The 26,312-nt window shown below is 34.7% G+C and overlaps 2 protein-coding genes across 4 annotated transcripts in view; both read right to left on the bottom strand.

Moving 5' to 3' along the window:
- Window positions 1-4,431: 4,431 nt before the first annotated feature.
- Window positions 4,432-15,773, bottom strand: LOC114266880 (eukaryotic translation initiation factor 3 subunit I). Of its 2 annotated transcripts, none has more exons than XM_028207817.2 (8): window positions 14,312-14,672; window positions 13,561-13,776; window positions 12,694-12,821; window positions 12,309-12,428; window positions 12,119-12,208; window positions 11,549-11,635; window positions 11,372-11,451; window positions 4,432-4,583 (listed from the first exon to the last, which is right to left on the bottom strand). In XM_028207817.2, the coding sequence occupies exons 1-8, from the start codon at window positions 14,493-14,495 to the stop codon at window positions 4,508-4,510; spliced, it is 981 nt and encodes a 326-aa protein (XP_028063618.2). In that variant the 5' UTR covers window positions 14,496-14,672; the 3' UTR covers window positions 4,432-4,507. The 2 variants fall into 2 exon arrangements, with proteins under 2 accessions (XP_028063618.2, XP_028063617.2); XM_028207816.2 differs by having other exon boundaries at window positions 4,558-4,878; window positions 14,312-15,773.
- Window positions 15,774-19,948: 4,175 nt separating this feature from the next.
- LOC114266881 (ARM repeat superfamily protein) overlaps window positions 19,949-26,312 on the bottom strand; it is a 34,964-nt gene continuing 28,600 nt past the window's right edge. For both annotated transcript variants that reach the window (XM_028207818.2, XM_028207819.2), the window contains exons 11-14: window positions 24,283-24,345; window positions 22,053-22,214; window positions 21,818-21,936; window positions 19,949-21,294 (exon numbers count right to left, since the gene is read on the bottom strand). In XM_028207818.2, the coding sequence (XP_028063619.2) occupies window positions 20,334-21,294; window positions 21,818-21,936; window positions 22,053-22,214; window positions 24,283-24,345 (1,305 nt within the window). In that variant the 3' untranslated portion in view covers window positions 19,949-20,333. The remainder of the gene's footprint in view (window positions 21,295-21,817; window positions 21,937-22,052; window positions 22,215-24,282; window positions 24,346-26,312) is intronic.

Below are 26,312 nucleotides of genomic sequence, written 5' to 3'. Positions count from 1 at the left end.
CTTAAGCCTTCTTTTGAATAGTACTAATAATATCACCATAAGTTAAATTATCATATTCAATAACACTAGTAGATTGACTAAGAACATCTCTAATTTTGTGAGCAAAAAGATTAGGTAATCCATTAATAAATTTTTCTTTCCAAAATGATTTAGTACAATCTTCTCTTAACATAACTCGAGAGATAAAGACATCTTTATACCATCTAAAATCGCTTAATGTAGGATAAGTAAGATTACTAAGTTGATCGTGTATACGGGAATAAATATTAGTAGGAGTACCTATAAAATGTCGAACTATGGTATAAATTAAAGTATTATTACCATTAGGTTTATAGTAGCCAATATTTTTGTCAAATATAGGTAAATCATTTTCATCTTTTTGACTTGCATGTAAAATAGATTCTCTTTAATCTTCAGTAAGATATTTTTCCCACTAAGATTTTAGCATACCAGTAAAACCAGAAGTGATTAATGAGACAATTTCAGGTTGAGTATAATCAGGGTAATTACCAAGATAACTATTTGCAACCATGGATAAATGATTTAATTTTTGAAGGATTTGATCTTCACTAAGACCATCGATATTCCATTCATATAACTTTTTAGCAGATACAGAAAATTGATTACTAAGATTAGTTCTTCATATTGGAGATCAGGTGGTGTGGGTCGAGAATACCAATTTTTGGTAAGAATGGTTGTATATATTTAGGATAATGAAGTTTTTTAAGATTAGTCGATTGAAATTGTTGAGCTAAGATATTAATTTCGTTATCAGTTGTATCAGTTTCTGATTGAGTAGAAATAGGTTCTAGAGTAGGTTGTTGATTTAAAACAGTAAAACATTTCTCAGTAGAAGGAGAAGCCTGTTCAATAGTTAATTTAGAAAATAATTGTTCTATAACTTTAACAGTAGAATTATCTTGAGTTATTAGACTATCTCATTTAGACCGATTACTAGGTAAATTTAATATTGGTTGGTCTGAAGTTTTACTAGAAGAGGTGTGGTTAGCCGAATAATCTTCTAAGTTAGTTTTTATCTTATCTAATTGTTTACCAATAGTTTTTAGACATTGATTGGTGTAATTATTTTGTTCAATAACTTTTTTGATTTCAGGGTCAGTGCCAGTTAATTTAAAAGGAGAAGCCTGAATAGTAGATCCTTGATGTTCTATAATTATAGTAGATAAAGGAAGGTGACTAGAACTAACAGTAGTATTAGAAGAAGTTTTCCATTTATGTTTTGTGATTGTTTTAACTTCTTTGTAATGATCTTCTAAATATTCAAAGAAAGGAATTTCGATACTATGTTCAGTCATAAACTTGTACCATTTTCAAGTAATTGTGGATTGTTGATTAGAATCATATTTAAGCCGATAAGCATGACGTTTGGTTTTATTAATTTTAGATTTAAATTCAATGTGTAGTTTATCAAGATCAGGAGCAAAAAGTTTACTAATAGTCATTAATTGAAGATTGATTGGAGGTATAACTTCAAAATCAATTTGGGTTGGGGAATCTTGAGATTCAGTGTCATCTTCAGGTAAATGTGTATGTGTTGAATAAACAGGTTTACTAATTTAAGAAGTGGTGGAGTTATCTACACCTTTCATTTTACTATGGGAAGTTTGACCAATATGAATTTGACTATTTTTTCTGAATAAAGGTGTATTAAATATTTCATCTTCAGTTTCAACATCAGTAGGTATACTAGAAGTACTATGACGAGAAGATTGAGATCGATTAAATTTAATCCTAACAGATCCATCAATGAATTGTTGAATATCTTGAATATCTTGACAAGTAGATTGTTTTTTATTATGTTTGTAATTTTTATTAACTGTAACCCATTGATCGGGGAGAGTAATATTTTTCCATTCAATCATTTGAGAAATATTTATATTAGTATCATTATTACTACTCTGGATTAGTAAAGTTTTATCTTTTGGATTTTTATGTAAAGCTTGAACATTCAAATTAGTTTTAATACATTTATAATGAACACGATAAATTAAAGTAATGTTATGAATCTTTTCTTTCATATTAGTAAATGAGCCATGTAATTGAATATTTAGAGTCAAAACATCTAATATATGAGGGTCTCTAAGACTAAGAGTGAAATCAGGGAAACAATTAAAATGAACGAGTCCTTTATGAAGACCAGTTTCCATCATACCTATTAAACTATCATTATAATCAAGAAAACGAGCATCTCTTAAGCATAGTAAAACAGAAGTATTTTTGCCTTGTTGTGTTAATGGTTTGATTCCAACTTGAATTAACCCTAAATGGATAAAATTATGACCAATTTTCAAATGACGTTTAATAAAATTTTGATTAAAAATTCTTATTTCAAGAGTCTCCTCTCATAAGGAAGAGTCTCATTGAAAGCTTAAGAAGATTATGAAAGTCTATTCCCATTTATAGGAAAAGATTTTTCAAAAAGAATCTATAAAATTTTATATGAGATTCAATCAAATTATTTGAAACATATTGATTGGAGGGAGAGTTGAAAATTTTATTTCCCTCCAAGATTAAATCTAGCATTCAATCAATTTATTTGGAGGGAATGTTTAAAAAATTTAATTTCTTTAAAACAAGTGACTTTTTTTTTTATCAATTATGACTTTATTAAATATTATTAATAAAAACTATCTAACAATTTTTATTTTTATTTGAGTGTTTATATATATTTTTAATTATTTATAATTTATAGTTTTATTTTTTAATTATATAATATTAATTATGACGTCACAATTTGACCGCTTTGACCCAACGGTTGAACCGGTGACCCGTCCACCCGATCTTTTTTCCGGTTTGCTCACCGGTCCGATTTTCAAAACATTGATCAATATTCCATCACCATACTCCTTTATAGACATAAAGTTTTTAATTTTGCACAAAAAAAATTAATTTTGCACAGAAATTTTTCAATTTCAAAATTTTAAAAATCAAAATAAATGTGAAATCATCATTTTCCTTTATAGACAATCACAAATGATAAACAATCAATGTTTGAAGGGTAATTCTGGCTATTAAAAACTTTACGGCACTTGAAGATCTAAAAATCTTGGGTAATTCTACTTATACCACAAAACTACCTCCTTACACCCTTAAAAATTTTAATTTTAATTTTATTTTTTTACAATTTTTATAATACCATTCTTACCCTCATCCCTCCATTTACTCTTTTCCTTACACCCAAACTATTCAAACCCTAGTTTCTTCATCTTCAATGGACACAGCACTGCCGCCGTCGCCGACCACCATATAAGCCCTCTCGCCAGTGCCGCCCTCCATTAGCAACCCAACTCAACCCCACTGCCATCACGACCCTGTTCGCCATCTCCGTTGTCACAACCCAGCCCCATCGCTTGCCGCTCCACCGTGAATAGAACCACCGCCTCATCGCTCAAAGTCCTACCCTCACCTTCGCCATTGTGACCTAGCCTGTCGCCCTTTTCCATCGTTGATAGAGCATGAAGGGAGAGAGACACACATCATTCGGTTATCCTAATTTGATCCCGCTCATGATTTCTCAAATCAAAGTTCATTTGCGTAGATCTATTGACAAGTATTATTAGTGGTATTGTTTATCAGTCCCTGAATTTCTTCAGTTTCCTAATTTTTTGTCAATTCATGCTGTTGACAACTATAATTTTTATTGATCTATTGACAAGTAGAATTTTTAGACCATTCTATACAAGAAATCATGTTGATAGTCGTGATTTTGGATGTACTGATTTAGATGATTTGTGTGTGTCTTATGTTTGTTTGTTTTTTTTTTTTTTTTTTTTTGATTATCAGATTGCATATTATTTCCAAAGCACTGTAACATTACGAATTTGATCTATATAATGAAGTTGAATTTGGAACAATGGACCATTCTATATAAGACCTTATGTTGATAGTGATGAGTTTGGATGATTTATGTGTATGTCTCAATTTATTTGCAGCAGAGCCTCCATCAGTGATTGCTGCTTGTTTGTGGAGTTGAGATTGTTCTGTGTATCTTGATAACAGGGATGATGTTTGTAAGGTGTTGTTTTGCTGCTTTCGTGCCCTGGGTGGCGGTCATGGTGGTGGGCCGGTGGAGGTGGTGGTGATGGGGTGAATGTGAAGAAATTAGGGTTTGAAAGATTTGGGTGTAAGGAAAAGAGTGAATGGTAGGGATAAGGATAAAAATGGCATTATGAAAATTGTAAAAAAATAAAATAAAATTTTAATTTTTTGAGAGTGTAAGGAGATAATTTTGTGACGTAAGTAGAATCACCCAAAATCTTAATTATGACTTAATAGAGTATAAGTCCAAAATATGAGACTTGTTTGTAAACGCCCTTATTTTTTCAGTGCAATAACCAAAAGCAAGAGCCAATTAATGGTTAATTTATGCGGCCAACATTTACAAAAAAAAATAATAAATTAAACGGGCCATGGCATAAATTTATTTATTTAATGTGACAATAAAGTGTCCATTACTTGACATACAAAATATTAGAAACAGAAAACTTTAAAATGTAAAATGAATTTTCGTAGCAGAAGCAGAAACATGAACATATATGTGCCAAATCAACTCAATCCATACCCTGAAAAAGTGACGATGATGTGGTTACATATCCCAAAAAAAAAAAAAGTGACGATGATGTTTTATTGTTAATTCACTGAAAATGGAAAAGAAGGAAACCAAAAAAAAAAAAAAATGCAATGATGTGCTACAAAATTTCCAATCCATTAATACCTAGGTGATTGCAATGCTATCACATAAAAAAAATAAAAAATAAAATAAAATTGTAATGGCTGTAGAGTTAAATCTTAATATTTAAGTAATCTGAGTCAAAATGGTGCAACCTCACATAGCCATCTTCACCTCCACTTGAAAAACTATATAAGAAAGAACAATGGAAAAGTCAGATTTATGAAAATTTAGGTCAGCATTTGCTGTTTGGTTTCATAAAACTAACATCAACAAATAACACATACTTCAAGCCACAGGATTTCTTATGGATCTCAAACACATCAAACCGAAAGTAAAAATAGGAACATGTGGAGAAGGTATTTTTTGGTCTTGGAGCAGTGCTCCACACCATTCAGTGTTGGACACTTGTCCATTTGTGTCCTCAAAGGAGACACAAAAGTAGTTTTGGAGCACCACATGGATTTGCCCATGGGGCAAAATATAATTTCTCCAACAGGAGGCCAACATCAATGTTCCAGAAAACGAGAATTAACTATACAACAGAGATCATTATAAAGCACACTTCATGACAGGCAAAAGCGTGATGTGGAAAAGCAATACAAAAATACACATTAATAGAAAATGAATAAAATATATCCATGATGTAAGGTCCTGAAGTTTTATTTTTATTTTTATTTTTATTATATAAATAAAATTAAACCCTATATATTCTCTTTTCTTTTAGTGAGGGTCTTCAGTCCAAAGTTCATGTAACTTAAAATTTGACAATCTCAAATGGCTAGCAAGTTAATGCAGTAGCATTGCCATTTATTTCTATAACTAGTAATAATTTCAGATTAGGGCAACAACTCACTGTTAAGGTTAGGTTTGATTACAAGGTTAAGACTAGGTGTCATAATGACAATCCGCAATTAATAACCAAGACATTTTTATGTCTACAAAAGGGTTGTGATCCTTTCCTTTGGAACAAGTTAATGATCAACTGAGAAATAGTAACTTCAAAGAATTGTTCAAGTGATTGATTTTTGTTGCTTCTTCCACTTCGTTTCTACCTTATTAGTCTCATCATCCTCATCATTCTACTTCTTTTCCTACTAATTCTTTATCCATTGAAAAAAGGGGAGCAGTGTATTCATAGTTCTTTGTGTGAAAGCACTTAAAACGGCTATAATAAATCATATCCCAACAAGTCTACATAATAACAAAAATATCAATTGCTTGAGCTGTGCACCATGGTTGTATATAAACAGCTGAATTATGGAATACTATGACGTTGTTTGCACTTATCTATCATGGCATATGTTTTATTCATTTATTTATGAATACAACGTTCCTGTGCATAGCATGCATTAGTGCATGGTGCATATTCACAAATATAAACTTCCACTTGGTGCATTCACAAATAAAAAGATGTCGAGTCGAACACTTTTAAGTTGTGTTCAAGAAGTATGGACACTTTTAAGTTGTGTTCAAGTCGAACACTACACAACACGACACTTGCTTTGTAAGCTTTCTGAATAATTCTATATATTCAACTTGTATTTGTTTACAAAGAGGTCATCAGTTATATAGCCCTAATCTATGACTGAAAAAGGAAATACAAAGATTTCTATTTACACCATTCTTAATGCTAAGGCCTAATTCCTAATATACACAATCATACCATATATACACAAACATACCATATATACAATATATTCTCACACCCTCGCTCAAACTCTAAGGTGTTTTAATAGAAAACACGGAGAGTTTGCCAAGAAGAAGCTGAAACCGAGCGGTAGTGTGAGTCTTGGTAAAGAAGTCCGCAAGTTGCAAAGCTGAGGAGACGAAAGGAAGCGAAATAGAGTCAGACTGCAAATGCTATCGGACAAAGTGACAATCAATCTCAATGCATTTCATCCGTTCATGGAAGACAGTATTGTGGGCAATCTGAATAGCACTACGATTGTCACAATAGAGAGACGTCGGAGAAGACTGAGGTACATCCAAATCAGAGAGAAAACAACAAAGCCAAACAAGCTCAGCAATAACATGAGCCATAACACGGTACTCAGTTTCGGCAGTAGAGTGAGTAATAATAGTTTGTTTCTTGCTTTTCCAAGAGATTAAGGAATCGCCTAGAAACATACAGAAACCAGAGGTGGACTTATGATCAATAACATCACCAACCCAATCAGAATCAGCATAGGCCACCAAGTCTAAAGAAGAAATAAAGGACAATAGAAAGTCCTGAAAAATGGTGTCCCGGAGATAGCAAAGAATGCAAACCAAAGCAGCCCAACGGGTAAAGCGAGAAGCATAAACGAACTGACTAACCACATGAACAGCATAAGTAAGATCAGGGCGAGTGACAGTCAGATAAACTAAACAACCCCCCACAAGCTCGCGATATAAAGTGGGATCAGCCAAAGGAACTCCATCAGTAGAGGTGAGCTTCACATTAAGCTCAATAGGTGTATCAGAAACCTTAGTATCAATAAGACCAGCACGGTGAATGAGCTCATTAGCATACTTTGCTTGAGACAGAAAATAGCCCTTTGGAGAAGAAGCAACCTCAATACCAAGAAAATACCACAATGGACCCAAATCCTTCATTTCGAAAATGCGAAAAAGATGCTACTTGACCTCGGAGATAGAGACAGTGATGATCATATCATTCACATATAGTAAGAGAGCAACAAAGCCAACCGAGATATGTCTCAGAAACATAGCAGAGTCGAAAACAAAAAGATGAAATCCAAGCTCAATAACAGCATTTTGAAAGCGATCATACCAAGCACGAGAAGATTGCTTCAGAGCATATAGAGCATGCCGAAGACGACAAACCTCTCCAGAGGAATGGTGAAAGTTAGGGGGAGGACGCATGTAAACCTCCTCAGTGAGATGGCCATTAAGAAAAGCATTCTTAGCATCCATTTGATAAAGAGGCCAAGAACGAATAGCAGTGACAGAGATCAAAGTACGGATAGTAGTCATCTTAGCAACAGGAGCAAAGTCTCCTCATAATCAATACCATACTCCTGTGAGAAACCTTTGGTAACCAGACGAGCTTTGTGGCGCTCAAGAAAACCATTAAAATAAGTCTTGACCTTGTAGACCCATTTGCAACCAATCAAATTCTTACCAGCAAGCAAAGGAATCAACTCCCAAGTACTAATTTTTTGTAAAGCAAACAACTCATCCTCCATAGCTTGAATTGAACCCAATGAGGATCCTGACAAGCCTCCTCGTAAGACTGAGGTTTTTAAAAAAAGTAAATAGCAGACACAAAAGTACGATAGGAAGCAAAAAAACATATATTAGACCAACCCAATCTGTTTAGAGGATGACGCGCTCGAGTAGGATATCAGTGGGCAGTAGAATCAGAGTCGTCAAATGCAAAAGGATCAGCAACAGGGGTAGAGACAACCGGTGAAGGAGAAGTCTTGCGACGAGGATAAACTAACAACAGAGGAGGAGAAGAAGCCGAAAAAAAAGAAACAGCCAGAGGTGAAACAAGAGGAAAAGATTGAACAAACTCAAGAGGAACTGTGGAGATATACTCATTAGACGGGACCTCAGAAGGAAGCGGATCAATATTAACCAAATCTTCTTTGGAAACTGGGGTGGTGAGAGGAAGAAGCTGAAAGTAAGATAGACGTTCAAGAAAGGCAACATGGCGGGAGACATAAAGGCGACGGAAAACAAGATCATAACAGCGATAATCTTTCTGAGTGAGACTATAACCCAAAAAGACACGTAGGACTGACCAGACACTAAATTTGGTCCTATCTTTACGGGGATAAAAGGACAAAACAAGCAAACCCAAACATACGAAGAATTTGAGTAATTAGGAAATTGAGAAAACAAAGCCGCATAAGGAGACCGACCAGAAAGAAGGGGGATAGGCATACAGTTGAGAAGAAAAGCAGCAGTAAGAATTGCCTTACCTCAAAACGGAGCCAGAACGAAAGCAAAGAGAAGGAAAGACCTAACTGTCTCAAGGAGATGACGATGTTTACGCTCAGCTCGACCATTTTGGGCAGGTGTATCAGTACAAGAAGTTTGGTGAATGGTACCCAATTTGGCTAAATATTCACAGAATTCAGTTTTAAAGTATTCCCCACCCAAGTCAGGCCACAACAATTTAATAGTAGACCCAAACTGTGTAGTGACCATAGACTGGAAAGTAAGGTATATCTGGTTGAAGTCAGACTTATGAGTCATAAGATAAACTCAAGTATAACGGGTGCAGTCATCAACAAATGACACATAGTATGCAGAACCTCCCTTGGTGAAAACAGGAGAAGGATCCCAAACATTAGTATGAACTAAAGAAAATTGTGTATCAGATATAGAACTACTTTTATGAAAAGGTAAGGCTATCATTTTAACAAGTTTACACCTCCCGACATTCAGTAAGTTCACTAAGAAAAACTTTACCCAATATACAAAACTGAGCTAAAGACCGTAAACAATCAGCAAACAAATGTCCTAATCTAGAATGCCACAAGTAGAAAGGACTAAAGAGATAATCTAACTGAAAAGAGAAAAAGACAATCGGAGAGGTTGCCATTGACAGATGCAAGCTCTCCACCACATAGAGGTCTCCAACTCTACGGCCAGTCCCAATCTACTGCTTAGACATCCGATCCTACACTAAATAGATAGAAGAAGAAAAATAACATCAAAACCAGAGACATCAAGCTGACTGATAGATAATAAACTGACAGATAACTGAGGAACATAAAGGGCAGATGGAATAAAGACAACAGACATAGCAGACGGTAGTACAGACCCAACAGATATAACAGATATACCAAACCCATTAATAGCATTGACGGTAATAGGAAAGGGAGGAGTACAATTTTGAAGCAAGGAGAGATGGAGAGTCATGTGATGAGAGGCACCAAAGCAAAAAGCCAGACAGATGATGAAATACCTAAAGAAGACCCAAGCAAACCTGAATGAAGAGAGGAAACAATGGAGACAGACAGGGATGGCTGGGAAATAGACAATGTATGTTGAAGCTAACTAATCCGAGCAGTCAAGGAAGCCAAGTCAGGATCAGGAACCAGAACAAATGCAGTAGAACCAGCGAGAGGCCGAACGGTACTCAAAGGAGGAGCGCAGAACTTGATTGGAAGCTGCTGATAGGCGAAGCAGACAAACATCCCTTCTTGGGACAATGATACTTTCAATGACCTTTCTGATGGCAGAAATCACACTCATCAGAAGCCAAAGACATGGTAATCAGAAAACTGAGGGGTTCAAACACAATCAAACAAAATAGCCAAATCAGGGATTCAAGTGTAATACTCAAAATCTGAGGAGTTAAATTGTAGTAAACCCAAAACAGAACAAAATGGCCAATTAGGGGTCGAAGGGTAATAATAAGAAATTTAAAAGAGGTTAACAAATAACCAGAATATCAGACCACTGAGTGGGAGAACACCAGTGGTATTCTCGATCAATACTCAGTGCGAGAAAAGCGAGCTCCACACAGAGACCTTGCGACAATCAAAGGACCTTCACAACTTCAGACCAAAGAACCAGAAAGAGACAGAGAGATCGTGAGTATGAACTAGATGGGTCGCGAACTTAGATAAGTCGTACAAGACAGACGAATCAAAGGATCGAAGCAGATGAACCAATGATGAATTAGACGAACCAAATGAGAGGGAGCAGACGATCGATCGAACGAAGCAGATGACCCAAATGAACCATACCCAATGATGAACCAGACGAAAGAGAGAGAGAGAAGAAGAACCAGATGGGTCGACTTCAAGTCGACTCCGAATCAGATGAACGAACCAAACGAAGAAAGGAACAAAGAACTTGATTGAATCAGAGATCAAAACCAGAGAGAGATTCGTGTTGGCTGCTAGGGTTTTGAACCAAGTTCTGATACTATGTAAGTTTTCTGAATAATTATGTATATTCAACCTGTATTTTTACAAAGAGGTCATCAGTTATATAGCCCTAATCTATGACTGAAAAAGGAAATACAAAGTTTCCTATTTACACCATTCCTAATGCTAAGACCTAATTCCTAATATACACAATCATGCCATATATACACAAACATACCATATATACAATATATTCTCACAGACCACTCCCCAACACGTATCGCATTGGACGTCCAAACATGTCGTTATTTTTTAAATATTTTATAACCAAATACACTTCGAACACTTCGGGGGCACACGCCTCACACTTAAGAGACATATAAAACACACTGCAAGTTTGAAGGAAATCACTAAGGAGTCAATGATTAAAATCAAAATACTGTGGGCTTGTACCTATTAAAGCCTCCTTCAGGCTTTTCAATTTTAGGAGCTTAAAAGTTCAAAACTTCCTATTAGTATATGAATATGGCGTTTCAAGACATATATATTCACTTTTTGTTTTCAATTTTTCCCCAATTTCACCATATCCCCTTTGTTTTGAGAATAGGATTTCAGTGTGATGGCGATCCTTTTCTTTTGTTGCTATAATTGTTGAATTCATTAGATACCAATTCCTATCTAAAAAAGTGTTTCCTCTTCTTTGATGTCGCATTTTTTAATGAAATTTTATTATTTATTAAGAAACAGTAATTATACTATGACTTCAAAACTAAGGGGCCATTGCAATCATTGAGTTAAAGAAGGTAAATCTAAGAAGTATGAAGCAGAAGTAATGGAAAAAAAATACCTTTTACCATCTGGGTTGAATGCCAAAGCATTTATTGGTCCAAAGTGGCCTTTCACTCCTCCTATTTCTTCTTGAAGAATCTAATTATAATCAACGAAGAACACACTTCCTTAGTAGGTTTACTCATTTACCAAGCTCATATGATTTACAAATCACGTTATGAAAATACAATTTTACCTTGTCAAAGAATTTGGCTTCAAACTTCCCAGCACGATGATCTGTTGTTGTGACAGCTGAAGCATCCTGACCACCTCCAAGCACCACCTGGAAGCATCAAAGGCATGAATTAGCAATGTATAATGAAAGCTAAATAGAACTTACCCAAATAAGCTACATAGAAAGATGAAATCCAATGAGTGACCGATTTTGTTTAACTGGAAGCAAATTGCATTTACCTTTTCAAAACCCAAATACTTGAGCAGAAAATAAAATTAAAAAAATAAAATAAAAATTCAAAATTAAAAAAAAAAAAAGGGTTAAACAATCCATTGAGAAAATGCAACAATTGACATACTGAAAATCTAGCACCTATATGATTATAATAGTCACCCTTAAAATCCAAAACAAAATGCTAAAGCAGAAAAGGAAAAACAAAGGGTAACAATCCATTGAAAAATATGCATCAATTTATGAACAAACTGAAAATCTAGCACCTATATGATTATAAAAATCACACTCAAAATCAATGCTTCATCATTATATGATTCTAGCTGTCATGCCTAAAATTAATGATTCATTGGTACGTACATGATCAAGAAGCGGAGACATAGCAACTGCATTGACTGGTCGTTCTGTCACATAGGTCTTGATAAGTGTCAATGATCTGGAATCCCAAAGCTAACAAAGTCGGGGAGAAAAAACAGTAAGAAAAGGTTCAAAGCAATGGAAGACAGAAGAGGCGTTTGAAAACCTTTAAGGAGTTAATTAGTTAGTATACCTTAGCAGACTTATCTAGGGAACCAGTAAGAAAATGTGAGCTATCTGCAGACTTTGAGAGTGATGTAATCGGCTTTTTGTGACCAATTTCCTTGTCGCACTCTTTAAGCAACTTTCCTGTCTGCCAGTTCGTAAAAAAAAAAAAAAAAAAATCCAAACTTCCAACTTTAGGCCAACAAACAAATAAAATTTAGAAACGAAAAAACTGAGGAAACAAAATGTCAAATGCCTAAAAAAAATCTAAGTACAGCTTCAAAGTAACTGGAAATAAAAAAGAAAAAACTATGAAATAACTACTTAGTGACAAATTCGCAATTTTCGAAATTTTTTGTTTGCATTACTAGTGTCCACAATGGAAAACAAACATGTAAAATGCAGCCACTCACCTCAGAATCCCAGATACGTATCACAGCATCTTCACCAGCACTTATAATAGTCTTGTTCAAAAGTCCCCAGACAGCTCGATTTATTCTTCCCTGAGGGCCCTTGAGTGTGAGCACAGACTCATCAGTCTCTGCAAATGATATCAATAACAGTTTTACAAGTTTGGAAAAACATTGCGTTGTAGAATGAAACAGGAATTCCACCAAACAAAGCGATGCAGTAAATTTCTGTCACCTACTACATCTAATCTGGCATGCCTTGGACAGTCACTATAATTGTTCAAGCAAGCCTCATTGACTTCTTTTACAATAATAAACCTACTAAGGAGGTCCATCTATGAGATTTCATATATTTCGGTACCCCCTTTTAGAAGCTTCACTTTGTTTCAAACCTTGCCCTTTTTTCTTTTCCTTTTTCTTTTTCTTTTCTTTTTTGGCTCTTATTTGCACTTTTAAGGAATACCACATGCCAAATATTTTCTTCATTATCTTTATTTATTTCAATTGACAACTTCCCTTGTCGGAAATAGGATTGACTACAGCAAATCCAATATTTTAAATTTGTATCTAGAATGACTAGAAAGGTGAAACAAGACCAGATATAATTTGATCATTATGAACAAATCCAAAATCATGGGTCTTCATTAATCATTTGACATAGTATTTTAGTATGTATGTGTATATACATAGGTTTCTCTTTCATCCTCTCCGAAGTTTCAATGTTTAGAGGTCCTGAGCTCAAACTAGACAAAGAAGGTCCAAATTCAAAATAAAATCCAATCCCAATTGGTATATCACAATAATCAGATAACTACATTAAAAAAAAATATATATATATATAGAGAGAGAGAGAGAGAGAGAGAAATTTACGTTCACTGGGATCTCTGGAAATGCGCTTGACATGAATAGCAGAAGGCAATCCCATAAAAGGATCAGTAGTGATGACTGCAAGCTTATCACAAACAGAAAAATCTACAGCTCTGGCTGGAGAATCAAAATTGAACGAGAAAAGCTGTGCCCCTGTTTGAACATTCCACAGCTTCACCGACTGATCGGCACTTCCAGTAATGAGCAGCATAGAATCCCCTAATAAACCAAATTCACAAAACCCAAGTTTCTTTCAGACACAAACAAACAAACAACTAGGCCATCTCCAATCATTGACTCAAACCGATATCAAATTTAAATTTGGGTAAAAATACTCAACACAAACTTATACCAAATTGAGGAGACTCAAATGCTTACTCAAATTTTTTAAAGCTATTATGTGACTCAAAAAATTTACCACTCTGTCATTCATTAGTTAAGCATTCACTCAAATTTATGCTAAAATCTCAGCTTGTCCATGAGAGTAGTTCATATATCAAATAAAGCTTTTACACAAATTTAGATGGTGTGATGGCATATTTTAACATAAAGATCCTTAAAAACTATCAATTTATGTATATGAACACATTAATAGAGAGAATTTGAGCAGAGCATAGAATCCCCCAATAACCAAATCCAAAAAAAAACCATTCTTTCACATGTAAATCCTAAAAAGAAAAACAAACACATATTAACTGATATTGAAAAGAGTGTATATATATATATATAGAGAGAGAGAGAGAAGGGGACTTGCTTGAGACATCGCAACACCAGACGGCGCCGTTGTGGCCACGGTAAGTGCCGAGGCGCTCGCCATTGTCGGCGAACCAGACGGTAGGGTTGTGGTCCTTAGCGCAGGAGAAGAGAAGGTCTCCGTCCCTGTTGTACTTCAAGAATGTTAGTGGCCTCTCATGCCCTTTCATCAATATTGGCCTCATTCTCAATCCTGATTAGGGCTTACCTCTCTCTTTCTTTCTCCTCCTTCTGTGCTTGCACCAGACACAAAAACCCTAGCCAGAGGTCGGTGAGTTCATCTGGCTTAACTGGCCCGACCCGTTTAATTATGGACATCAGGTATGATAAAATTATCCGATCGATTATATCCGTTTCAACCTGATTTTAATAAAAACAAATTATGATAGTATTGATAAAGTACAGTGAGTATATGGATATGTAGGTTAAAATTGTTAATGTTATGTGAGAGGATAATTTATATATAAATTGGGCTGAGTTGGGTAATGGGCCGTTCTGTGGGCCACAGTAGGAAAAGCCTTGTAGTTAGCCCGGTTCAAAGGAGCTTTGCAATTAGCTCGGTCACCACGGTCTGGCAACAGTTAGCTTGGTCACACCATGCAGAGCCGAGGTATCTTTGGCTTTTCTGAGAACCTTGCTCATTGATTAGCTCGGTCCAAGCTTGCCATAGGATAGCACGGTCTCTACGGAAGAAACCGAGGTACAACTGAACGAGAGCCGAGCTAGCTTGGCGTTGCGCATTGGAGCACCAAGCTTGGTCAGCTCGGTCTGAAGTTAATAGCCCGGTTGGAGTATGCGTAACCAGGGTGCAGGCATTGAAGGGAAGATCTGAGCCAGGTTAGCTCAGTCATACTGCCATCTAACTAGGGTAAAACCATCTCACTTGGTTTAAGCAGTGAGGGGTGTTGAAGGATAAGTATTATCCTTCAGGAGTGTGATTCCTAGGAGGACTCTGCATTGAGGAATAAGAATCCTATTAGGATTGTGCCATACGGAACCTATAAAAGCTCATAACATCATCTATAGAGAGTTAATACAACTTTGATTCTCGAATACACAGAACTTTTGTCTATTTGTCTATTTTGCTGACTTAGGCATCGGAGACGTATCCGGCACACACTCACTGGCTAGCTCAAGTTTGTGTTTTTAGAGAGTAAAGTGACGACGTTTGGAGGAGTACGGACTTGATCAACAGGATTAGGGGTGAGCAGCGGATATACCGATTTGCCAAAACCGACCGAACCGAACCGATCCGCCGTATTTTGGACGGATGCGTGATGACGAGCGAACGATTGTGGATTGATTTTCTCCAATCCGCCAATATGGCGGACAGATGGCGGATATGAGATTCCTTTAGCCACAACCGAACCGCCAAACCGCGAGTATCTTTATGTTTTCTGTTTGTTTAAATATTCTGTTTGTGTTTTCAATTAAAAAAGAGTTTAAATATTATGTTGAAAAAACAGTTTTCAACTTAAATATCTTTTTTGAATTGAAAAAAATAAACGTATTATTTATCTATATTTTTTGGTTTTTGAATCTATCTCTAAAAATAATAAATAGAAAATATGATATGCATTGGTTGGTTTTTGTTTTCAAAAACAGATATAGATGTAACAATACAGAGACATACAATCTCTATTGCTGCTGTGTTCATCGTTTTGGTGGTTTGAATTGTTTTTATATTTTAAGAACCACAGATTGTAATATTTTATGTGGATGAGGCATGCTGTGATTGTAGTACGTAGATGAGGCATGCAGTGATTGTGATATTCTAAAGTTTTAAACTTTCTTGCTTTGGATGAGGTATGCAGTGATTGTAATATTTTTTTTAAGTCATTGACTGTAATACTTTCTTCTTCTTTTTTTGAGAAAGTACACAAGTTGAATTATGTTGAAAATTTATAAAATTTTAAACCGCCAAACCGATTCGCATCCATCCGCCAAACCACCAATCCACTCAATCCACATCCGCCAGATTAGCGGACGGATACGGATTGATTTTCTCCAATCCGCCAATCTGGCGGACGGATAGCGGATTGGAGGTTCCGTGGCCGCAACCGACCCGCACCCACCCCTAAACAGGATTATACGAGAAGATTATTTCTTACTTGTACATTATGGTATTATTAAAATAATTGAGTTTAAAATTAATAATTTATGCACAAAATTTTTAAAACAATCCGACCCGTTTGGAATACAGGGTAGAAAAGTAGAGGAAATCAAACAACATTAGAATAATCACAAATTTTTTTTAACCATTATTTATTCATTTATTTATTGGATAAATTACAAACACACTTTTTGAGATTTATTTAAATTATAAATAATTTCCTGTAATCTTAGAAATTACATTATGCTCCCCAAGGTTTCTAATTTCATGACAAATAAGTCATTTTATTAATAAATTATCAAGTTAACAACTTTTAATAATGTTAAAATTTTATTTCAATTAACAATTCATATAATTTTATTATTGTATAGGTAAACAGTTAGAAATTTTACTTTTTCAATTAATTCTGTTAAATAAAATATTCTGACAATGAGGTATTTATGATTTTCCAAACTACAAGGGACAATTCGTATTTTAAGCAAATCTCAGAGAGTGTATTTGTAATTTACCCTTATTTATTTATTTATAACGTTAGGTATATTAACACAGTATTATTTTAAAAGGTTACTATTATCAATGTAGTATTGACAATATGAAATAATAAATAAAATATGTTAAAAATATATATATATATATTATTAAAAAATATATTATATAGGTTAGAAGAGAAAAATAATGGTAGCGTTTGGTTTACTTTTTAAAACTCAACTTTATTTTTAAATAATAATTTGAATGCAATAGGTTAACCAAATATATTTTTAAAATACAACTCAAAATTACTTTCAAAACTTCTATCTTCTCTTTTTTATTATTATTATTAATCAATCAATCATTTTTTCTTCCTCATCTCTCTTCCCTCCTCTCACATTCTATGCATCAATCAATTAAAAAAAAATACAAACCATCCTAAAACTATTTTCAAAATGCATAATCAAACAAATTTCTATTTTCAAATCATGATTCAAAAAATCATAATTCAAAACACAACTCCACACTTAAATCATAATTTTAAAATTAAACCAAACGGACCAATGATTTTATTTGGTATCTTATTGTTTGACTCAACTAGAGAAAAAAAGAGAGAAAAAAAATAGGTGCCATGTTATTTTACCAAAATATTTTTTGTTAATGTCATTTCTTTTGTATTTAGATGGATAATTTTAGTATAAAAAAAAAAAAAAAGCATTATGTTAATTGCTTATATCAAAATCTCTCCATTCTATTGGACCCCTGACGGGGTGCTAGAACACCTCTCTCTAGGCAATTTCAAGTGAGCTCCAGAGACTTTTCGGGTATCTTCGGTGAGCTCTGAGCTCTCCAAACACTTTCAAGGTGTAAATTTGGTTTTTTTTTTATGCCTAGGAAGATGGGCTTGAGAGTTTCTTCTCCGATTTTAATATAAATGTGTAGATTTTCAACACCCACAATGGTTCTCTCTTTTATCAATTTTTCTCTCATACTGTTATAGGTATTCTTTCTCTTCAACTCTAACTTCTAGTGCTGACCGAAGTACGGTGACGACGATGGTGACTAAGTTGGGTACCGACAACGGGGTTGATGTCAATGATGATAACAAGTTTGAGGCAAATCTTGCTTGGTTGATGCAGATCTTACTTTTTCAAACCACATAAGTAAGAAGATCAATTATTTTTTCTAGATTATTATTGTTTTTGTAGCGGTTTTGTATTTTATTGTTTATTGTTTGTAGTTCTTCTTAGGTTGTTTGTTTGGCCCTTTGGAGTTTTGTTGCTTTTCCTTTTCTTGATTTGTACATTATTTGTTTTTATTTTAATATAACTGCTTTATATGTTCTAAGGAAAAAAAAAAAAACTCTCCATTCTTGGGGAGATTAAAAAAAATGACTTTTCTCTCGTTGGTGGTGATCCAACTAGAGACAGATAATTGAGTTTGGTAAGCCTATTTTGAGATTCATCTTAATAATTCGAACTATTCATTTTATAAAATTTATTGAGAAAATAATTTATATAAAAAATTAAATTAATCGAATATCGATAATTATATATTTGTTTACATTTGTCTTATAAAATTGAACAACAAATATCATTTTGACAAAAAACAAAAATAAAAACATTACAAACGCTTCCGTTTATTTTGTGTTTTTCTTTTCATTTTCTCAAAAATTAAAGAGGAAGACTTATTGGGCACAATACGTTTCATTTTCAAAAAAGTGAAATTGATTCCAAAAAATTTAAAATTAAAAACACATTGCTTATTTACAAAATAAATTTTCACTCTATTCCCCTCCAACTCCGACCACCACCCACCATTTGGCCATCAACAATATACTCTAGCCAACTTCCAACAGCCCGTAACCTTCAGCAACACTTTGACAACCATCACATCCGATCTCCCTTCATTAACTCCCGGAATTTTTTTTTCCAAAACATCTTTTGCACACTAAATAAATTTGTTGTGTATAAATAATTATTTATTTTTTACTATTAAAAAACAAAAAACAAAAAACAAAGACTTAACTGACAACGTAATTAAATAATGACGTTTGTCAGAGTGCCCCACTTGAAATGTGATATGAAATCAAAGTATAGCCTTATTGCTATTAAATTGCAGTCCACTATTCAATCTAATTGACAATTATATGGCTCAAGTAATCGATCAATAGTTATCACCACTGGACGAGGTTCAAAGTAGAGGCTGTAGATTAATGAATTCGGATCTTCGGTCGCACTCCCCTGTCGCACATTCCTGTCGCCCTCCAAAACGACATCGTTTTGGAGGGATTTTTTTTTTTTTTTTCTTTTCTTTTTCTTCTTTCTCTTCGGTCTGCGTCTGGTTTTGAAGAAAACCAGAGAGGAGAGGGGAGGGGAGGGGAGGGGAAGAAGAGATAGAGGAAGGGGTTTGTTTGAAAAAAAAGGAGATCCAAAAGCTGATTTGAAAAAAAGGAGATCCAAAATCTTCCTCTTCCTTAACAAGGAGATCCAAAATCTGATTTGAAAAAAATCTGATTTGATTTGAAAAAAAGGAAGAGGAGAGTGCGACAGGGAAGAAGGAGATCCAACCAATTTCAAATCAGATTTTTTTTTTCTGGATTTGTTGATGATGATGTTTGTTAAAATCTGATTTTTTTTTACACATTTGAAATCTGAATTGGTTTTTTTTTACAGATTTTGATGAATTGGTTTTTGTTCCAGATCCGACCGGAGTGAAGGATAGAGGAGAGGTGGTTTGCTTCAACTCTTCTTCTCCCTTCCTCCCCCTCCTCTTCCCCTCCCCTCCCCTCCCCTCTCCTCTCTGGTTTTCTTCAAAACCAGACGCAGACCGAAGAGAAAGAAGAAAAAGAAAAGAAAAAAAAAAAAAAAAAAATCCCTCCAAATTTGGAGGGCGACAGGAGTGTGCGACAGGGGAGTGCGACCGAAGATCCGAATTCGTAGATTAATACGGAGCCAAATTCAGGGAGTTGTATTTAAATAACCGATGGCTTCTATATATATCATCCTCCAAATCCTTTAAACTATTGCCAAGTTGTTCAGGCAACACACAAATAAGGGAGTTTAATTTTAATCTTCTTTTATTATTTCCCAAACCCATTCATGGGAACTAGCTATTCTAAAGAATACAGTGACTTCCAGTGACCTTTCTCATTTTCAAAATAATAGGAAATCAAACTAGACAATGAAAACAAAAACAAAAACAAAAACAAAAAAACACTTGTGGAGTATACAAGCAAAAGAACATAACAATCCTGCAACAAACCTTACCATCCGCGAGAGCAACTAGCGTCACAGGCAAAGTATTCACACCAGGTATCTCTATCTTCATCTCATTTTAGAGCATGCAATTGTCTCTAGGCTCTGTGTTGTATGGCTAATCCACTATGGCTAATCACCTCTCCTCATTTTGGGACTGCACTCAGACATATGACCACTCCAGGTTACAGCAAATCCAAAAGAGGCGGCTTCTCAGCCGGTGATTTGGCATGGCTGGGCCGCGTTGCTGAAACTGAACCAAGTTGCCCTTGATTTCCCTTCCCTCTTCCTCTTCCTCTACCAACAGCAGTTGGTGGGGGTGGAGCCAGTCTAGGTGCTGTCTGCTCATTCTTGCTAGAAGCAAATATGGATCCAAGATCCGTTACTTTGTTATCAGTGTACGTACCCAAAGCTGAAACGCCCTGATTTTGTTTTATAAAACCCATCGAGCTCTGGTTGAGTCCTCCGCTGTTGAAACCACCAGTACTCAATGTTGGATTCCCCTGATTCTGTCTTGAAGGTTCTACAGAATTTTGGGTGTTGAAAGCCCAACTATTGGTGTTGGCAGTCGGGAAATTTAGATCATTCAGAGTACTTGTATTCAAACCAGACCCATATTTGTTGGTGGATGATGTTACTATGCTGCCATTGTTGGAAGATCCAGAAGCATTTAACGAGCCACTAGGCCGTGGGGGCCAGTTAGCAAAGGGATCTATATCATCGAAACTTCCAGAGGATGGTCTTGTGTTTTGATTTTGCTTCTCAATGTCACCCAATTGAAGCGTAACTCCAGATGAGGACCGAGGAGGCCACTCTACATCAACTGGGGGACATGACAAAGGAGTTTGCTGGATAGATACGGTAGATATTGAGGATTGCAAGTTTGCTGAATTAAGTTGATTTGGCAGATTAGCAATATCGAGCTGAGCGGATGACAAATTTGTTGCAGAGGACTGGATGGTCGTGGTGGGTCCCTTGGTGGTGGGAATCCAACTGTCATCCCATGAAGGGCTATTACTTGAAGTAGATGTGACGGTTGTAGGTTTCTTCACTGCTTCTAACTGATGCCCATCAACAGCAGGAGATTGTTTTATCTCCGGAAATCCAGAATCGGTCACCGTTACTCCACGTTTTTCTTCTATCTTCCTGCATAAAAAACATCAAAAGAGCCACCAACGAAAGAAAAATTTCATATACCATTTCATAATTATAAAAGACAAAAAGGAACTGCTGCTGCCCTCTGGACAGTTAAATACATTTTATAAGAGGACCATGGATGTAACACCCTGTTCGGATCATGGGGTGAGAAAAGAAAAAAAATGATTGTGGTCTCTCATCTAGGTGAGAAAGCAAAGAAATTATTGTATCTTCTCACTATCACGTTAGGATGAGCAAGAATGCAAGGTATGTGATATAGGATACAGCTGAGATTTCTTTTCCTTCCTAATGTATTTTAATAGGCTTCAGTATTATGAAAAATACACAACCAATTGGTTCGCTCTTCTTACCAAATCTCACCATTTTTGGTGTTTTGGTGAGTTGACATTTCTCCCCACTTCTCACCTAACTTAAGAACCAAACGTGAGAAAAAGTGCTTACTCTCTTTGTTTCTTATCATTTCTTATCAAATCACTCAATCCAAATGGGCTGTAAGAGATGGCAGTAATACCTGAGGATATCCTTAACAAAGAGCATATACTTGGCAAACTGCTGAACATTCAGTTGTTGAGCGACAAGAAGTGGTGAGAGTAGTGGAAGGACATGCTCTGCAGCAAACTCTAATCCAAACTAAACAAAACCCATCAAAGCAAAAGAACCATAAGCTGCTTTTCAACACCAAAACAACCCAACATTATTACCAGTAGTCAGTCTCAAAAAGCAATTTCATTAACAGAAACTATTACCTTCTTCAAAATAGAGTTTGAAACCCCCAGAGTGCACATAAGAGTTGGAGCAGAACGATCAACAGCCGTGCAACGTTGGATTGTTTGCAAGATTTCTAAAACAGCATGCTTATCGAGCACTTGAACCATATCACCGAAACATAGCAGAGCATTTACTCTCACCTGCATTCAGAATCAAAAACAAGTTCAGGCCACAGTTTTTTTTTTTTTATTACTTGGAATAACACCCTGAATTTTTATAAACAAAGCACCACTATCATTTATGATGCATTTTGAGGTACGCTACCTATGATATGACATAGTATGCAATAGAAGACAATAATTAGGGGCTTCAAGGTTGAGGGCAGCCACTACATGCAAACAAAAGGTTGAATCTATTCTCACTCCACACCTCCTAGAACCCTACACTGGTTGGGAAACACTGGGTAATGATATTTATCAGAAAAAAAGAAAACCACTGGGTAATGATCTTTTCTTCTAGACATTTTATCACCCTAACCATGCAGCTACAAATCATGTTAAGTTCACCAAATCATAACAAGAACTTTAACCGATTCTAACTTCTAAGTTACACGGACTTGCAACTTTTTGTGCAAGTCTCTACACTGAATAAAATTAAATAATTTGGGCAAATGAGGCTATCCCCCGTATATAGCCTACAAAGAATATTCTAGAACCCTGATGATGGAGAGTGTTCTAGACACTACTACACCTCCTCTAATGGACTATTCTAGAATGTACAAGAATACCATCTACAACTCTAGAATTATGTACAAGCCTCTTGATTAATTCTAGAGAGTTCCATGAACCTCTCAAGTCTTCAAGCACATTCTAGAGTCCTCCAGTGGGAATGCCATCCCAAATTGCAAGGCTGTGACACAATGCACCACTGTTTGGACTAGGCTCGCACAAATAGATTCTTTTAGCTCTACTTATGAATCTAAGCTAAGTAGTGCTATAGAAGCTTAAAAAAGATGCAAATTTATTTTAACACATAATGTGGCCTGCCATATGTATCTCTCTTATATACACGTGTATCTTGAAACAGTACCACAAGTAGGTTTTAAATATTGTATTGTTTTGTTTTATTTTATTTTTGGCAACTTTTAAATTAGGATTTTTTTTCTATGCCTATAAATAGGCCATTGATAAATGGCTTCGTTTGGAAAGTGGGTTGGATTTTTGACTTTTTGACTTTTTTGACTATTTTAGCCTCGGGCTAAAAAGCCTAATTTGGGAAGAGCTTTTGGCTTTTTTGACTTTTTTGTGAGATCAAGAATGTAATGATTATAGGTTGGATATGATGTTTTGTCTTATTGGGCTAAAAAGCCTATTTTGTTTTTTGTGGCTATTTTAGCCAAAAAAGCTCCAAACCCATCTTGCCAAACGTAGGCAATATCTATTTAAATTTAAGTATTGATATTGAGTATTGAAATGAGGATTTCTTTTGTTTTGTGAGATCAAGGAACTTGGGGCTTTTTTATTTTCTTTTACTGTGTAGTTTATTTACTTCTAATATTTTTTTTTTCGGGTTGGCCGTCCAGAATCAACAAATTTTGTTATGTCTTCAACATCTTTGGTCAATTATTTATCCTTCACATGGTTTTCCAAATATCAACTAAATAAATGTAATTAAATGTGTTGTCATTGGATTCAGGACTGCCCTTGATTTCACAACTTCACATTACAAAATACCAGAAATCAACTTAAATAGATATTTATAAATTGAATTATGTTTTGTTTTAGCTTATATAGAGTTGTAAACTGCTAAACCGCCTGGGTATCTTCTTCTTTTGCTTCCAATTCTACATTGTCTTGATCAATTGAAGAATCTTACTGAGAAAAGGCAAGGAAGCTATGAAAATTAAAGCACACGCAATGCATATAGTCTACGTTATCACACCTAATTACACAAAAATATTCTACTACTACAATTTTCACAACAATAGCAATATTCAATGGACTTTCTAAATATTCCCATCAATCAACAGTGCTTTTGAAACTCAATTTCTCAAGTTTCAAGAGTTTTGAAGCCCTTTCCTCTCAGGAGGAAGACCAGCGACAAAATTCAAGCCTCTGCAATGGAATAAAGCCTCCAATAACATCCTACCATCCTATGGTAATAACGTTAAAACATCGATGCCAAAAGATGTATATGGACATAAAAAAAATTAAATCATCCAGAAGAAAAGAAAAGAAAAAAAGGGAAAGTACAAGAAAAGATAAGTACCGCTGCAACTGTTGTTTTAAGAGCCAAACCATGAACACGGGGCAAGATTGCTTGCTTAACTAACTGCAAAAAATTTAAAATTGATAAGCACAAGACAGTTAGAATTACCTACAAAAGTGAGCTTAGAACTGTATTACTAGCTAATATTTCGTTAGGCTTTTGTATATATTTTTTGTTTCTAGTGTGAGTTCGGTAACATTTGCCTAGATGTGGGTATCCCAATTCTTTTAGCTATTTTGTAACAATGCATCAAGGGATAACTTTCTGTCATTACCTATTTGCCTTAATTATGGATGAATTGACTCAACACATTTAAGATGATGTTGCATGGTGTATGTAGTTCGTAGATTATTTTTCTAGTGGATGAAACTAATAGAGGAATCAACCTTAAAATAAAAATTTGGAGAGAAGCACTTTGTCAAAAGGGTTAAAAATTAGTAAAACTAAAACCCAATATATGGAATGTAACTTCAGTAACCAACAAAAGTAAAAATAATGAAGTGAATTAAAAAAAAACCAGCAGATAGCAAAGAGTGAATATTTTTGTTACTTGCGTTCAAATTTCAATCATTAACAAGGATGGAAATGCTAAGATAAAGTGATCCATATAATCAAAGTAGGTTGGCTCAAGTGGAGTGCTTTAGGTAGATTATGTGATGGAAAAATACCAATAAAATTGAAAGAAAATTTTTATAGACAACTAGAAAGCCAACTAGGCTATACGAAATAGAATGTTAGACAACTAAGAAATAACACATTAATAAAATGAGTGTAACTGAGATAAAGATGTTTGGATAGATGTGTGATAAAATTAGAAAAGATAGAATTAGAAATCATTATATTCATGAAATATTAGGAGTAGTACCAACTGAAGATCAGAAAAGATAGAATTAAATGGTTTGGTCATGAAAAACGAATACTAGCAGATGCAACAATAAGAAAAAGTGATATGACTACCACAAATGGAAATGTTAGGGGGGAGCGAAGACCTTAACTGAAATAGGATGCAATACTAGAAAAATATGACTTCATTTAATTTAACTAAGCATATAGTCCTTGACAAAGCGAAATAGAGATAAATGATTCATCATGCACCCGACCCCCATCTAATTAGAACACAAGGATTAGTTTGGTTTGGTTTAGTAAAAGTTTCATTTAAGGTCAGAAGTCATCTTAGTCAAATTTCTTGATTGCAAAGGAAAAACCAACTTAATGGACAGAATCTAGTCATCGATCAAGTCTATTTCATAGATAACAATCAAGGAATCCAACTCGAACTCCTTTTATGCATGCATAGTTATTATTCATGTTTACGCACATCAAAGTTTTGAAAAGCGGTTGCGGTCGCCGTAACGGTTGCAGTGACGCGGTAGCGGTTGCAAACTATAAAGGTCATAGCATAATGGTTGTGGTAACCGGAACCGTAATTTTTTTTTTTTTTTTGGCACAATTTGAAGAAAACTTACCGATACGCATATATTTTTTTTTTTCAGAATCACATTTATTGGGGTTTAAAATAAATTTGGATCAATTTTTGTTAATTTTTAAGTATGATCCAATATATTTCATATTTTCAAATCACTATAAAAACAGCTTTTTACATTTTAGTTCAATAGTGAATGATTTTAAGAAAAATTGATTTTAAATATTTACAAATTATTTTTTACAAATACCTGAACTAATTAAATAAAAAATATTCACAATTATTAAACGAAAGGATTATAAAATAAAAATTGTGCCATAAATTAAAAAAATATATATTATAAAAAAAAAAATTCATATAAGATTTTTTCTTTGGGTTTGGATCACTTGAGTATTTGTTCTTTTTTTTGTAAGTTTATTTTTTATTTTTTATTTTTTTTTGGGAAAAATAAAGCTATTCAAAATATTGTAAAAGAATGTAACGGTGTCTAACGAATTGTTAGGGTATTGCTACGGCCATTATGAAATATCAAAATGGCCATTACACATGTGAATTTCCGTCACACCACTATAGCGGCCGTAACCACCACAACCGTTGCATAACGGCG

This window comes from Camellia sinensis, chromosome 6, assembly GCF_055761805.1.
Source record: "Camellia sinensis isolate YWXY chromosome 6, ASM5576180v1, whole genome shotgun sequence".
NCBI classification, from domain to species: domain Eukaryota; kingdom Viridiplantae; phylum Streptophyta; class Magnoliopsida; order Ericales; family Theaceae; genus Camellia; species Camellia sinensis.
The sequence above is the reverse complement of the archived record's forward strand: the minus strand, read 5'-3'. Positions and strand labels throughout refer to the sequence as shown.